Here is a 16,789-nt window from a genome sequence, read left to right as displayed (position 1 = left end):
TATGGGAGGTATGGTTGGTCTAGGGAAGGTATCCGAAAGAGATACGATTAGAGTTTCTCATTTGTAGACGAAATTCTAAGAGAGAGACAGTTGAAGAGAACTTTTTGTTGTTCTAGCTATTCTGTTATGTTTAGAATGACCAATCGTAGGTCTATTTATATCTCTGCATTACCCTAATATCTAGTCGGTAGGATAACGATAAGGAGAGAGGATCATCACTTTCTCATAAATCCCAGGAATAACTAAGGGTAGACAACCTGTCTAGTCCATCCTAAGCTGACTCCTCACACCCGACTATTCTCTTTTTATGTGGTCAGGATAATAACCACATGTTGTCGTAGACCTCCAAACCAAAACTCTAAGGTTATCTCCCCATTTATGACGCGACCAGATTTGTATGTGATGTGTTAGCATACTTACAAGTTTTCATAACTTTGCATGTGTTTTTGCATGGAGGTCATCTAGACTAATGTGAAGAGATCCAAAATACTTGTTATATCTGTGTGTGTCATGTGGAGAGCACAAGATTGGATGAAGTCTTCCGTGATCTAATCGTGAATGTTGACTTCGGCTGAGGCGTGTTGATCTGTCTCTATGAAGAGGCTTAGGAAAAGTCGATGCAAAAGTGGCGTTACGACTTGGAGGCGGTCAAATGTTGATTTGATCCGTTTGGATTGGGCTGAGGCGATCCATTTGACCTCGGCTAAGAATATCCCTTTGACGCCAGCTGAGGCGTGTTGAGTCGGCTCTATGAAAAGGCTAAGGCAAGGTTATTCCAAAAGTGGCGCTATGACCTGTAGGCGATCAAACATTGACTTGATCCGGTTAACCTCGGCTGAGGCGCGTGGTCGAATGCGGACCTATAGGAAAGCAATATCTTTAACCTTTAAGTGGTGAAGTCCTTTCTTTTTAGAGCGAATGAAGCTCTTCGCCTCGGAGAAATGAAGGTTTTTCGCCCCGGAGTGGCGGAAGTTTTTCAGGCCTAACTAGTTTCTTCAGCTTTGAGCTAGCTTCTCTTTATTCAAGAGTTGGACTCCGTCTTGAACCCTTTCTTGGCCGGAGTTTTGGACTTCATAGTGACTAAATTGCGTTTGAGTTCACATGCTCCTCCACATGGCCTAGTAGGCGACCGTATTCATGGGCATGAATATCTCGATTGGGTTGGACATTTTGGAAAAGTGACGATTTTTCCTTGACTACAAAAATCACGATTTTACCCTGGGTCATAAAATGACCAATTTACCCTCGGTCCAAAAATCACCATCTACACTAGTGAAACTAACTGATTAAGATACTGGACAACCCTTATTCATTCTGTTAAGTACCGTTAATAGACCTACTTACCACTGACCATTTGAAATAAATTTTGTTTTACATAATTAATATGAAAATTATCTATAATCAACATGCACATTAGAAATGTCGTAGAATAAAACTTAATGACGTATTATTCATTTGTATTTACATCGACTTACTTTCATCACATATTTACACAGACTTACTTACATCATTATATTAGCTCAGCCACTGGTCTTTAATTTTATGACATAACCGCGTTGTGCTAATCAAAATAACTGCGTTAGTATTTTATAAATGATTGAAACGAACCGAATCTTTTAATTTTTCGTATTGTATAACCTTAGTTAAGCCCGCTGATTTGTGTCATCAATTTAGCAGCGCCGTCAGTTTTTATCAGATCAAAATTATTTAATAAAATCTTATAATTTCTAGTAATTTATATACTCGGTTAAATATGTTCACTCACGTTATTAAATTGGCGGCGCCGACAATTTTTTCAATATTCGATTAAGTTTTCTCTTTATTTGAAAATTGTAAATATCTTACATTATATTACGAAATATTGCTCTTTTCAACCATGAACAAAGTCGTGAATTAAATTTTTAGCTATGTAACCTCATCGATGAAAAAAAGTCATGGTCTGGTTTGGTATCAATTTTTTTTTTACAAAACAAAATTGAAATTCTTACCCTCCACTCAATTTTTATTGCTACTATACGATTTTGTTTATTTGGAAATTAGTTAATGTAATATAGGTGGTATATCTTCAGAAATACCAATAGTTATTACTCTCTAAAATTAAAAAAGTTCATTTAAATAAGAGATCTTTTATTAATTCACCATGAATATTCCCAAAAACATACAAAAAACAAACAAACATAGGTAACATCGCTTCAGAGATTAGATTTATTCCTCCATAACCACATTTATTACATTTAGTCAATGTTGTATTCATCCGCTAAAATCATTTATGATATTAAAGATGATTTTAGTGTAATATTAATTCAAACAACATGTGGTAATAAGTTTTATAAAACCCTAAAACAATTCTCGAAAGACAATTAATTCAAATCTTAAGTTTTTGTTTTGGAAAATAATCTTTAAAAATTACTATTATTAATGAGAATTACAACCAAAATCCAGTTCAAGAGAACAAATCCATGGATAAGAACTTGCTTCACCCTCCAATTTTGGCTTTGTAACTGTTTTTTTACTGCTCCATGCGTTTTTTTTTTGCTAGGCCGAAGCCGAATCGAAGCCCCTACCCAAATTCAGCCAGTTGGATTTGCCAAACTGCCAGACCCAACCCCGCCAAACGCTTTATACAACTAATTTAAATATAAACATTTACGGTGGGGATTGAACCCCTGACTTCCTTCTTACTGGAGTTGATGAGATACCACTGAGTTATGCCCTTGGAACCATTAACACGACGCTCTAACCAACTGAGTTAATGGGCCAAGTTTTTTGCTCCAAGCATTTGACACGTGGGTTTCACTACCTAATGGCATCTCCGCCGAACACATTTTTTTGCGGAATATGGTCTCACCTGGTACTAGTTAGTGTAACCGTAAGTTCCAAAAGGACCAAATAGTTACAACACTGAGAAAATCTAAGATGTTAACATACAACATGGACTATTATAGACACTCTGTCATCAGAATATCAGTACATTAGCGGTCGGAAATGAATAAACTAAGTGTGGGTCCCACGGAGGAATACAAGCAAATATCCGATCATATGTGAAAAGTAGGTGGAAATGAACAAGTGAAAATGGAAAGACTATCCTTTAAGACTCTTGTATTTATAAACACTATTTACTCAAATTTTTTCTCGTCATATTTTCGTCAAACCATTAGGGGGAATTCAGAGAAGTCTCTATCTGTATGTGTCTGTGATAGACGTGGAACCGCCTTGCAGCTGAGAATGATGTCTCCCGGACTTCTTCTTTTTTTTGGAAACATTCTGCGAGTCGGCGAAAAGACTTTTCTTTAGACATAAAGTTCAAATTTGGGTTTCTGAGTACGTTTATGGTATGGTTGGTGGTTGAAGAATCAACTTCCTCCACGATGAAAACCATGATTGTAATCTGTAATTATGACTGAGTGATCAACCATCCCGCAGTGATCACAAAAATGTATATGGCGAAAAATATACGAGGGTTAGTCGAGTAATCTGACTTGTTCGATCGTGAGGACATGAGGCTAATGACGAGCAGTCCTTGCCTAAACCAAGATGATGGTCGTTCAAAGACTGTTTCAATCGCATATGGGAGGTAGGGTTGGTCTAGGGAGAGAATCATAAAGAGATCAGATTTGATTTTCTGAGTTGCAGATGAAGAAACTCTAAGAGATATACAGTTACAGAGAACTTTTGGTTGTTCTAGTTATTCTGTTCTGTTTATAATTACCAATGGTATGTCTATTAATATCTCTACAAACCCCTAATCTCTAGTTGGTGGGATAACGATAAGGAGAGAGGATCATCACTTTCTCATAGATCCTAGGAATAACTAAGGATAAATAACATGTCTAGTCTATCCTAACTAAGATGAATCCTCACACCTGACTATTCTCTCTCTGTGTGGGCAGGCTGATACCCACATGTTGTCGTAGATCACCAAACCAGAACCCTAAGTTTATCCCCCCATTTGTGGCGTGACCAGCCTTCGTATGTGATGTATCGTTTGACGTGTTAGCATACTTACAAATTGTCATAACTTTGCATGTGTTTGCACATGGAGGCCATCTAGAGTCATGTGAAGAGATCCAGAAGGCTTGTTATAGTCGTGTTTATCATGTAGAGAGCACAAAATTGGTTGAGGTCTATCGTGACCTAATCGTGAATGTTGACCGTGGCTGAGGCATGTTGAGCCGGCTCTATGAAGAGGCTTAGGGCAAGGTCGGGCCAAAAAGGGAGCTATGACCTGGAGGCGGTCGAACGTTGACCTGAGAAGTTTGGTCTCGACTAAGACGAGTTGTTTGACCTCGGGTGAGGCGCGCGGTCGAACGCGGACCTGTAGGAGAACGATACCTTTTACCTTTGAGTAGTGAAGTCCTTTAATTTTAGAGCGATGCAGGATTTTCGCCTTAGAGCGGCGGAAACTCTTCGTCTCGGAACGGCGGAAGCTCTTCGAGACTAACTAGGTTTCCTCAGCTTTAAGAGAAATTCTTTTTCTTCAGGAGTTAAAATCCTTTTTGAGCCCTTCTTGGATTGAGTTTTGGGCTTCATACTGACAAAATTGCGTTTGAGTTTAAATGCTCCTCCGTAAGGACTGGTAATCGACCGTATTCAGGGGCCTCAATACCTTAACTGGGTTGGACATTTCGGCAGAGTGATGATTTCGCCTCAGACTACCAAAATTATGATTTTACCCCTGCTCGTAAAATGAACATTTTATCCCCGCTCCAAAAATCACCATCTACACCAATGAAACTAACAGATAAAGATACTGGACAACTCGTATTCATTCTGTTAAGTACCATTGATAGCCCTACTTACCATTGACAATTTGATTTTTTTTAACATAACTGATATGAGAATTATCTATAACCAACATGCACATTAGCAATGTCGTAGAATAAAACTTGATGACGTATTATTCGTTTTCATTTATATCGGCTTACTTTCATCATGTATTTACGTCGGCTTACTTTCATCATATATTTACGTCGGCTTACTTACATCATTATATTAACTCAGGCACTGGTCTTTAACTTTCTGACATAACCGCGCTTTGCTAATCGAAATAATTGTATCAGTAAATATGTATGAATGATTGAAACGAACCGAATCTCTTATTTTGTCGTACTATATACCCCCAGTTAAGCCTGATGATTTGTGTATTCAATTTAACAGCGCCGCCGGTTTTTCATTTTTTATCGGATCAAAATTATTTAATAAAATATTATAATTTGTCGTATTTTATATGCTCGGTTAAACATGTTAACACACATTATCAAATTGGCGGCGCCGACAACTTTTTCAGTATTTGATTAAGTTTTTTCTTCATTTGAAAATTGTAAATATCTTACATTATATCATGAAATTTTGTTCTTTTCTACCATAAACAAAGTAATGAAGCAAATTGTTAGTTATGTGTATGCGTAAGTTGAAAAGCTAACCTCATTGATGAAAAAAAGTTTTTGGTCTGATGTAGTATCAAAAACTCTTTCTTACAAAACAAAGTTGAAATTTTTACCGTCCACTCAATTTTTATTATTACTGTATGATTTTGTTTATTTGGGAATTAGTTAATGTAATAGGTTGTATCTCATCAGAAAATGACAATAGTTATTACTCTCTAAAATTAGAAAAGGTCATTTAAAGAAAAGATCTCCTGAATTCACCATGGATATTCCCAAAAACATACATAAAAAAAACACACATAGTTGATATCGCTTGAGAGATTAATTTTATCTTTCTGTCTACATTTATTACTATTAGTCAGCGTTCTATTCATCCGTTTAAATCATTTATGATATTAAAAATGATTTTAGTGTAATACTGACTCAGACAACATGTAATAATAAATTTTACAAAACCCTAAAAACAATACCACAAGACAACCAATTCAAATCTCAAGTGTTTGTTTAGGAAACTAATCTTTCAAAATTATTATTAGTAATGAGAATTAAAAACAAAATCTAATCCTAGAAAACGAATCCATGAATAAGCACTTGCTTCACTCTCCAATTTTGGCTCTGTAAAAAAAGCTTAACATGCTCAACACATTTGCCACGTGGGTTTCACTACCTAATGGCATCTCTCCCGTACACCTTTCTTTGCTGAACATGGTCCACTTGGTACTAGTAAGTGCAACCGTAAGTTCCAAATGGACCAAATAGTCACAAGATTGAGAAAAGCTAAAATGTTAACATACAACATGTACTATTACAATCACTCCGTGCATCTTCCATCAACATGAACGTCAGTACATTAACGGCCGGAGATCAATAATCTCAGGCCAAAAAGCGGGACCCACAAAGGAATACAGACAAACATCCGATCATATGTGAAAAGTAGGTGGAAGTGAAACAAGTGAAAATGACAAGACTATCCTGGGAGACTATTGTATTTATAGACAGTATTTACTCAATTGTTTTCGTCTTATTTTCATCAAACCATTTAGGGGGAGAATTCAGAGCAGTCTCACACTCTCTCTCGTTTGTTTCAGAGGATATTCTCTCTCACTCTCACTGTTTCTCATCTAAATTTGGTTCTAAACAAGGGAGATTCTTGTTTTGTTCAACTTAAACTGATATAGAACAAGTGGGGCTGTGGGGGAGGAAGAATTTTGAAGGATTGGTGTTTCTTAAAATAGCTAACAATCGCAGGTATAATGAACTTCTTCTTTTTTACTATTCATTTTTTATGCTTTTGTTTTACTGTGTCTATCTGTCTGTCAGTATGTCTGGGTGTCTGAATTGAATTGTTTGTTTCTTTTTATTATCGCCATTGCTTTGATTGTACAAGTTTTAGTGTTTTGTGAGAAAATTATGTGTTTTAGAAGAGTTTGAGTTATGGGTTTTTTCATTTCTTTGTTGTTTGTTTGATTCAAGTGGGGAATGTTGTTTAAAGGGTCTGTTTATTTTGATGAATTTAGTTGAGGTTCTTTGAGGCTTTAGTTTGACTGACTGAAGTTCTTTTTTAGGAAGATGTAAAAGTTTAAGGTTTACTCAGTATGTACTTACTTGAAAGTTCTTATTGGTGTGTTGAGAATTACTTCAAGGATGTACTTGTGCAAACATTTGTGGATCCTTTCCTACATTGCTTGTTTGGTTAAAAGTATATGAGGGCGTTTTTTTGTTTTTGTTTTGGTGTTTTCATGTGAGATTTCTATCACTAATCAGAGGTTTTAGTTACTCATTTCTTTGTTTCTTGTATGTTTTTGTTGTTGTGATTGAGAGAAACTTGGGTTTCTTTTTGTATTTTCAATGGTCATGGTCAGTTACATGCTAGATTTGGTTTTTCCTTGTGCTACGATTTTGACTCCTTTTTTGTTGATATCAGAAAGATCAGAAAGATATATAAGCAGATTAAATAGGTCTTGTCTTGTTTCAATCTTTGACTACTATGTCATGTTTAGATAAGGGAGGGTTTGAAAGGATTTTTATCTTCTTAAAGTTAAATCATATATATTTGAAGTTATTATACCTTCTGAACTTTAAGAAAATGGGTTCCTCCTGTACATGAGTTTGAAATAGAAGCATGATTATGCTTTCATGCACTCGAGTCTGTTAATGTGATCTAAATTTGAGTTTGTAGTAGATGAGGTTTGTTGCTGGTTGAATTGCAGTATTGGGCAATTTGGACCTTATTCTTTGAGCACATTTGCTCAAGGTATATAATGTTTAAAGAACCGTACTGTTTGTACGTAGTTATAAGATTGCATGATGGATGTTTCTTTCCAATTTCATGATATGGTTAGGTTGCCCATGTTTTCCTTTGCTTTATCTTTCACCTATTTTCAAATGTTCCCCAAGGATGCTCAAATTGATTGACCTTATCTGTTTACTTGTTCGAGAAAATATAAAACATTTCTGTAAAGTATGTTTCTATGGTCTCATGTTGTGTGTATAGCAGCTAGGGTTTGCTTTCTTCCTAGTTTAATAACGATTCTTAAATTAGAGCCACGTGTTTTTACTTTAATGCAGTCTCTTGTTATTTTCTTCGGTGTAGTACCTTAACGGTAATAACCGCTCAGGGCTATTTGTTTTCTACATTTGTCAACTCTAGTTGTCGTTATATCCCATGACATGCTACTCACTTATCGCCTAATCACGTTTCCAGTCACGTGCTTATTTTTTACATTTAAAATATAATCTAGGTTGATATATTTTACTGTCCAAGCCAGCTGACTCCCCTTACTAGCTCGTGCTCAGGTTGAAGCATATGTATAAGTAACATGACTAGGCATGCTAGGCTCATTTTGCTTTCTGTTTCTATTATGGGAAAGTAGGTCGGTGTTAATCTTTGTATGTTCGAGTGTAGTTAAGGAGATTAGGATCACTTGAGGACCTGTTAGAAAGACGCAGTATTTGCTATTTGACAGCCCTATACTTCCTGATAGGTGACAAGGTTCAATCGTTTTGTCGGTATGTTTTGGGTAGGTTCGAAACAAAGAAGACATTCCTAAACATTATATGAGACATCCTAAAGAGTTTCTTAGAACATACGTTGATGAACTGGAAATTGTATTCCTGGAACTACCAAACAAGAAACCGAACTTTCTGTTGGCATGCATTATTTGTCGTTATGAGGTCAACGTTCCACATATTATAGGAAGGCATGCATTGTACTAAGTAACAATGATAGCCATAGCAAGGATGGGACATCACTCAGTTGGATTGTCCTGTGATCATCTTATGCTACGACAATTATCACTCTCTGTACTTGACTTTCGTGTTTTGTTTCTTAACAGCATGCACCTTACGTAAATGATTTCCAAAACAATGTTGTCTTGTATTTTTAAAAACTGATAGCACCTGCATCATACAACACAATAGTTCTCAACTGGTTTCATGCATGAGTTAAGCATACAACAATTGCTCGCATGTATAACTAGTTTCTGATTGTGCTAATAATCCTTGGTGGTCTTTCCTTTGAAATTGCATGCTGTAGTAATTATGTGGATACCTGACTATATGAATTTTTTCTTAGAGCTGATTAGGTATTTGTCTGTCAACTTCCTGATGCTTTCGAAAGTTTACTTTGTTATCTAAGTATTAGTTGCTTATCCATACCTAATATTTTCTTTTTCTTGTGTACTGATATGGACAGGCATATCAAGGCATGCAGCGTGCTCTTGGGAGGAGCACGCAAAGCAGGAGGAACGGGGTCTTACAAGGTGGAAATAGTTCTTTCTTGGGGAGGGCACCAGAGCCGGAGATCATCTTGAGCTCCTTGAAGGTTACACACCTGTTTGTATCAACTTGTTGACTTATATAAGACTTTTGCTAGGCCTAACCACTCGTTTGTGGACCATTTACTGTTTGTGAGTTTTGCTGGGTAATGAACACCCTTTTATTTTTCCAGGATAAAGCTGAAGCAGCTTTCCTTGTGATGCTTGATCCTCAAAGGTAGCATATTTTGGTGCACTTGTGTCTTTCTTTATTTTATTCTTCCATTTATTTCTCTATTTCTCTAGTTTGGATATCAGTCAACTAGGCAATTCTGATACGATTGTTCTAGCGTCTTATCATCACTGCGTAGTTCATTAGGTGATGCGAATAACAACCATGATAGACAGGATGAATGAAAATATAAATATCATCTGAAAATCTTTTTTCTTTGTCAGATACAATCTTTTGTTGATGGCAAAAAGATGAACCCAGAAGGCTTATATGTGGTATCTGTAACCTAGGTATACTTATTACTTAGAAGTCTCATAGTTCCTATCTTTAGTGCAGATACTCACTTTATAAGGAGATCATATTCACCAAAAACCAACCTGTAAGTCAACTTCAGCCTTGCTCCATGTCATTCTGCCATTTCACGCTTAACGACTTTAGATGCTAAAAAATATAAGCCGAGGGCCTTTATCGGAGGATCCATATACATTTACGAGTGACTCTAGGCCTATAGAAGTATGTAAGAAAATGTTTCAAAATTTCTCACCAAAAATAAATGGATTAATGAGCCATAAATATTTTTCCTTTTGGTGAGAAAGATTTTCTCTCTATCTTTGAAAATCAAAATAGTACTACTAATCTGTAGCACATGCTAGAATTTCCATTTAGGAAATATTTTTAACCAAAATTACTATATGTGATTCAATTATGTCAGTAATTTTCATTTGGGTTACAACACTAATATTCCATAACCATATTTACTGGCGGATAATTATGAACCATGGCTAACGAGTCAACTTTGTGCACTCATAGGTTATAATCTTACAACACCAGTTGCTTGGGGTTTAAGCGTCGACCACAGGATTTATCTAGTAAGACACTCTATATTCGGCAGTATAACTAGGATAATGTGTTTATGTCACATGGGGGTGACATTAATTTTTACTGGAGTATCAGACAATGGGGTTGGCTTTTGGTGGAGAAGATCCTCAAAGCTGGAATTAACTATGCAAGGGAGACACAGTAGTTTTGGTGGCATAATTGTTGCTCCTCTTTGATAGATCTCACAATTTTCAGTACCAGTTAATTGTTATTGTAGGAACATGCCTAATTTAGTTACATGATTCTTTGGGTATCGTTGATGCAAGTGGCTATAGGCACTTCAGATGCAGCCTGATGCAAATGATATACAAAAAATTTCCCTCATACCACTTTCTAGACTTTGGCGCTGGATTTTAGATTTCCCTCATACCACTTTCTAGACTGGATGCCAAAAAATTTGTTTGTGATATTCTACTCTTCCTGCATCTCATGTGAAATCTATCTACTCCTTCAACTTCTACTGATTAAGCAATTTCATGGCTATAGCTAATCTCTGCTCCTATTCATTCAGCAGGTTTATTATTTGTCCCGGATTTTTAGCTGAGAGGGGCGAAAATGGTCGCATACTGCTTCCGTTTCTTCTATGGCAGGATCATGCTGATCTAATTTCTTCTCAATCTGCTTCATCATCTTCGCCAAGTGCCCCTACTCTTTCAAAAAGACAAAGGAAGAAAATGGCCAAGGCTATCCATCAACAAAATTCCTTCCTTCCGAGGGATTTATCGGAATGGCTCCCTCAGGGGCCTGTCGCATCAAATGATCAAGACAAAAATTCCAGAAAGAAATTGAAGAAGAAGAGTAAGAAAACGAAAAAGACCTCAGCAGGTACCAAGTCGGAAACTTCATCTTCCAAAGAGGTCAGTGGAAGTTCTGCCTCTGCAACCTGTGGCGATACAGACTTGGCCAATGAGGGACCTTATACAGAGTGCGAGTTGCCTGAGATTACTCAAGCGGAATACGATACCGAGGGAAACAGTATCTCCAGAGCTAAACAGCCTGAAACTCCAAATACTGTCGTATCTCATAGTGATGGGGTTGTTGCAGCATCATCTCCAGTACCTTCTTCTGTATCAGAGGACTTTCATTCTGTTGATTCTAGAATAAGCGCTACAAATGAGATGGAAAATAGATACTCTATCCTCTCCTCCTTTGACGAGGAAACTGCATACACCCATGAGAGCACTGATAGTTCTTCTGAAGTCTTCTTTGATGCACGCAGTGCTCCTTTTACAGAACCTTTTTACGATGAGTGGAACAGTTATGAAAGTACCAATGTTGGTGATGATATTGAAGTCCAATCATCTGTTAGGGAAGATTCTATTATAAATCCATCGGAGACATCTGAATACAGTAAGTATGGCTATTTGGATCGTCCTGGAAGTAGAGGCCTTTCATCTGGTACTTCATCACATGAGGGTGTTGATGGAAAAGATAGACACTTGTCTGGGAATTCAAGTGTTCAAAATTTGGGTGAAGCAATGAAGAGTTCCTCCTTTGGTCCAATAAGAAAGAAAAGTCATTACATATGGCGGGAGGATCAAGAAGATGATGTTTGTGAAGGTATTTCTAATTCAAGTGATTCTTCTTTGTTGCAGTTGCATGAGTTTCCTACAGTCGCAGAATGTGGTAATAAAGGCAATAAGCGCTCTGGCTGGCGCAGAAGCTCTGACTTGCCTTCAGTTCTACCAATAAAAAGTGAACAGAAAGACAAAAACTTGTCTGAGTTTTCTATCAGTGCTCGAATACTCAGTCTAGAAGGGAATGTTTCTAGTGGACCAATTGGAAAGGAAAACCATTTGGTAAGGCAGAAGAAGGTTCGAAAGGATGATGTTGTTGAAGGTGTTTCTGAGTCAAGTGCTTCTTCTGGATTGCAGTTTGATTCTTCACTAAAAGAAGCTCCACTTTCGAACAGGGTTTCAAATGTTCTGGGTTCAGAGGAGGTAGTTAAGTCAAAAGATGACAGTAAACCAAAAGCAACAGACATGCCTTATAAGGAAGCGTTGCAACACCCCGTACAGGTGAAGCAGAAAGTTCAACGTCCTTTAAGAAGAGCACGGCTTGAAGATTTCACAGGACGGAGTCAGACTAGAACGATAGATCCCAATGCTTTTTTGGTCAGACAAGAACGATTGCAGAGGACTGGGAACATGGAACCATTGACGATTTCAGAGCTGGCGAAATGGAAGGACGAAAGGAAGGACCTTGAAAATGTGACAGAGACAGCATCTCATGCCATTGACGGCAAGGCCTCTAAACCTGTTGGGAACTTTGAAAGCTCTAAAGATGAAAGGAGTGAGCTGGATGTGTGTGCTACAGTTTCCCCACAGGTCGACTACAATGACTGTGAACGTTTTGTGGACTCAGAAATTGATAAAGACGAAAGGCAAAATGTGACAAAGACAGCATCTCATGCCATCGACTCCAAACCTGTTGCAAACTTAGAAAGCTCTAAAGATGAAACGAATGGGCTGGATGTGTGTGCTACAGTTTCCCCACAGGGTGACTATAATGCCTGTGATCGTGTTGTGGACTCAGAAATTGATAAGGACGAAAGGAAGGTGCTTCAATATGTGACAAAGACAGCATCTCATGCCATTGACCGCAAGGACTCCAAACCTGTTTCAAACTTAGAAAGCTCTAAAGATGAAAGGAGTGGGCTGGATGTGTGTACTACAGTTTCCCCACAGGGTGACTATATTGCCTGTGATCGTGTTGTGGACTCAAATACCTCTGAAGAAGTGCTTCAAGCTGTGTGCACTACAGTTTCTGATACGAATGGTAAAACTTCATCATCTTCAACACCTGAAATTGCAGACCAGACCTATTCGCTGTTGGGGCTTTCCGAGAGATGCAGTCCTATTCCTGTCTCAGATGCCACCATCAACATACAGCAGATAGAAGATTCTTGTCCAGAATCTGGAAATCAAGGCCATATTTCTGGATCTGGATCCATCTCGAAGAAGTGGTTACCTGTTCCGCGACAAGATGCTTCTGGGGAAACAGGTAAAAGAACATATGAGAATTCATTGGCATCGGTTGATAAATCAGTATCTGGGGGATTGACTCTGCAGAAACATGGTGGAAAAAAATTGAATCCCGATGCTCATGTTTTTGTTCCATTACAAAGTAATAATGTGAGAAATGTTGGAAAGAGTTTTGCAATCCCAACTGGCAGAGATAGAATCCCAATCCTAAAAAATCCACCTCTCACAGATCGAGTCCAGAATCTCCAGATAGAGAAGTTGAGAACACTTGCAACAGATGAGTCAGACAAGATAGTACAAGCCGTAGGGGATGCTTATAGAACGGAAATGAGATCAATAGGTGTTGATCTGGCAACTAGCAAGCCACTAGCTGAGTTTGAAACGTTTCTTCACTCCGCTTCACCAGTTCTTGGTCCAACTCGCACTCCTCATGATTGCACATCTTGCTCTAGAGATCATTTCATTGGCACTTCCCTTTGCAAGCATGAAATACCAGATGCATCTCTTGGAAGAATTTGGCAGTGGTACGAGGAACATTCGAGCTTTGGATTGAAAATAAAAAAGGAGGATTGTCCCAAGTTCAGTGCCTATTATGTTCCCTCCTTATCGGCAGTTCAGCTATTTGGAAATTGTAGAAGTACTTCCGATTGCAGCAGAGGATCTTCTAGAGCTAAGGCACTGAAAGCAGTAGGAGAGTCCAAATATGATGCAGATCTTGTAAAATCCTCAGGCCTCTTGCCTCAGCCAAGTGGAAATGCATCGGCAGCAGATTTTAGTTCACCATGCAGTTCATCTTCTATGTATGGAGAGGATGAGTTCATTGATCGTTCACTTGGTATGACACCACTTGAGTCAGAGCTCCTGTTTGAGTACTATGAACCCGAGCAGCCATTTCATAGGCGACCACTATTTGACAAGTAAGCATACCTGCTTCTTTCTTTTATTGTTATTGTCACTATTATCAGCATTATTGTTGATGACTCCGAGGCTAAGTTCTAGACTTTGTCACTCTACCTAACTTAACCCAGAAGTTAATGGGAGAATGATGGTCCGTCAGTTCCGCATGTTCTTCATTTCTTCTAAATTAGTGATCCTTGCTTCAGGATCACTGTTCATAGTCATTGCATGGTTACTATTCAAGAACACTGGCCAATTAGTTTATCTTTTGTCAATAGTTTGTGAAAGTACAGTTTTATTTGTATAAGGCGTTCTATCTTTTATTCATGGTACAATTTTTTTGGGGTTCTAAATAATCAGGATAAAAGAACTGGTTAGAGGTGGTGGAATTCAGAAATGCCAAACATATGGAGATCCAAAGAAGCTAGAATCTAGCAATCTGAAAAATCTGCACCCTTCCTCTTGGTAAGTGGAGTATTATTTTGTGAACCCCAGAAGTTTTTGCCTTAGATATTTCGAAATTGTTTCTTAGCTCAGTGAACATTTTCTTACTAAGTTGATCTATTGCCTCATGATACTTGAGTGATATCTACCTCAAATAAATCTCTAATTTTGGTTCTGTTTCAGGTACTCCGTTGCCTGGTATCCCATTTATAGAATACCCCAAGATGACTTGAAAGGAGCGTTTCTAACGTTTCATTCACTAGGGCATTTTGTCAGAAGGTGTACTCCATCAGACGATCGTGGTGGTAGTACAACTAGTATAGTATCACCAGTTGTGGGTCTTCAAAGCTATAACACACAGGTACTCCTTTTTGTACTCGTACTTGTTTAATTGTGCAAGGTTTCTCCTTAGCCTAATCCACAGCAACAAGAAGAGGTCCTTCTTCAGCTTGCCAGCATCTAAGGATCTTGAGGCAATTGATTTGGCCTTTACACTCACCTATTTTTCGACACGATCTACTCTTTTTATCTTTTCATTTTTTACGTGATGCTGTCAGTGTTTGTAAAATGTTGAAGCCCTCATGCCATATATTTCTTGCTGACTTGTCTGAATCATTAATTACCGAGAGAATGATCTCTCATTTTTGTGCCACTAGGCCCAGTATACCGTGATAAGATTATCTTTTGTTTGTATTAGTGACCTTTTAGGATTGTTGGATCTCATTCTTTTGCTTCTTGTGAGATGTCTTGAGTTTGATCTTGTGCACCGATAATTTTCTCCGCCTTCATGTAGTTTTCTTGTTAAATAAGTTTTAGCATCGTGTATTCACGACTGAGCTGATTTACTCATTTTACATATGCTATACATTACAGAAGGAATCCTGGTTCAAACTCAAGACACCTTTGATGACTCAGACACAAGAAGAAATCTCTAACCATGCTGAAATTCTGGAAGAACGTTTGAGAAGTCTACAAAAAACAGCATATGCTATGGCAAGAGCTGTTGTTAACAAAGTAGATGGGAATATAATTACAGAACATGGAGATCTCAAATTCTTTGCTACTCGAGGAGGGTTTAAATAGAGATTCCAGCAGCATTCTTCAGGTTCACTCACTCAAAAATTGCCTGATTTTTTTTGCGTCGATTACCAATAACAAAATATAGTTCAAATTTTATAAACAAAATACTCCAAAGCATCTTAACCAACAGAGAGAGCAGAAGTAATAATTAGGAAAGGAAAAAAGAAATGTCTTTTGTTGTCAGTTTGTACAACATCTTTTTCCTTCTTTTGTATAGGACTTGGTTGAAAAATTGTATCATAAGTTAAATTTTCTTTTGAGGGCTTGAAAATGAATGCTGCTGTTGGTGCTCTATCTAGCCCTGGCTAATTATTTTTCTTTTGATTAATAGAAAAAGAAAAAGAAAACTATTTGTTCTCAGAATTCTTAACTTATTATTTTACTATGGGTTACTTTATATATTTATGGAATGATTTGCACAATACACTTCCATGTCAGATTTCATTTTTCAATGCCTTTCATGGGCAAATTTGGGGTGCTTTCCCTGTTCACGCAGCAGTAGCACTTCTCATCCTACTTTGCTGGAGTCTTGGACTTGCGCATTCGTGTTTGCTAGACAGTTCATGCTGCATTGCTGCAATAAGTATGGGAAAATGCAACGAAGCAGCTACTGGTAGTGTATTTATTGATATATTTCTCATTTTTCTTCAATCGTGCAATCTTTTTAGATGTTTAAGGTTCTCTAGTTTTTCAGTAAATCGTATATCTATCTTCATTAGCTAGATATATAGTCGACTGGGGACGACGTGCAACCCATCAAAACTGCACTAATATTGTATTATTGTTAGTCTTTTAAATTTGTTCGCACCCAACCATGGGGTTGCTCGTGACAAACATGATTGTAATTTGTCTATAACGGCAACTTAAATTTGACAAACATGATTAAAATTGGAATTTATATTTCTGACGGTGGGTGATACATGATAATGTTGGGGGCCCCTAGAGTTGGTCTCCCAATAGCATTTTGGGGTTACCTCTTATCCCAAATTTTCGAAATGGCTAAACTACTCCCAAACCGTTAGTGTTAATTGAGTTGATTAGTTAAGTTAGATTAGTTGTTAATTAATTAAGTTAGATAAATCAATTTTAGGGGGAAAATTTAGATAATAAAAAAATTGTATTTTGGTGTTG

General features: G+C 37.5%; 1 protein-coding gene across 2 annotated transcripts; it reads left to right on the top strand.

Annotated features, from left to right (window-relative positions):
* The first annotated feature begins 6,436 nt into the window (after positions 1-6,436).
* On the top strand, positions 6,437-16,080 carry LOC113299553. Of its 2 annotated transcripts, none has more exons than XM_026548587.1 (7): positions 6,437-6,635; positions 9,082-9,210; positions 9,337-9,380; positions 10,768-14,154; positions 14,495-14,599; positions 14,762-14,939; positions 15,452-16,080. In XM_026548587.1, the coding sequence occupies exons 2-7, from the start codon at positions 9,094-9,096 to the stop codon at positions 15,659-15,661; spliced, it is 4,041 nt and encodes a 1,346-aa protein (XP_026404372.1). In that variant the 5' UTR covers positions 6,437-6,635; positions 9,082-9,093; the 3' UTR covers positions 15,662-16,080. The 2 variants fall into 2 exon arrangements, with proteins under 2 accessions (XP_026404372.1, XP_026404371.1); XM_026548586.1 differs by having other exon boundaries at positions 10,765-14,154.
* The last annotated feature ends 709 nt before the right edge of the window (positions 16,081-16,789 follow it).

Source organism: Papaver somniferum, chromosome 7 (assembly GCF_003573695.1).
Source record: "Papaver somniferum cultivar HN1 chromosome 7, ASM357369v1, whole genome shotgun sequence".
NCBI classification, from domain to species: domain Eukaryota; kingdom Viridiplantae; phylum Streptophyta; class Magnoliopsida; order Ranunculales; family Papaveraceae; genus Papaver; species Papaver somniferum.
Note: the sequence above shows the minus strand (reverse complement) of the source record. Positions and strands in the feature narration are given on the sequence as shown.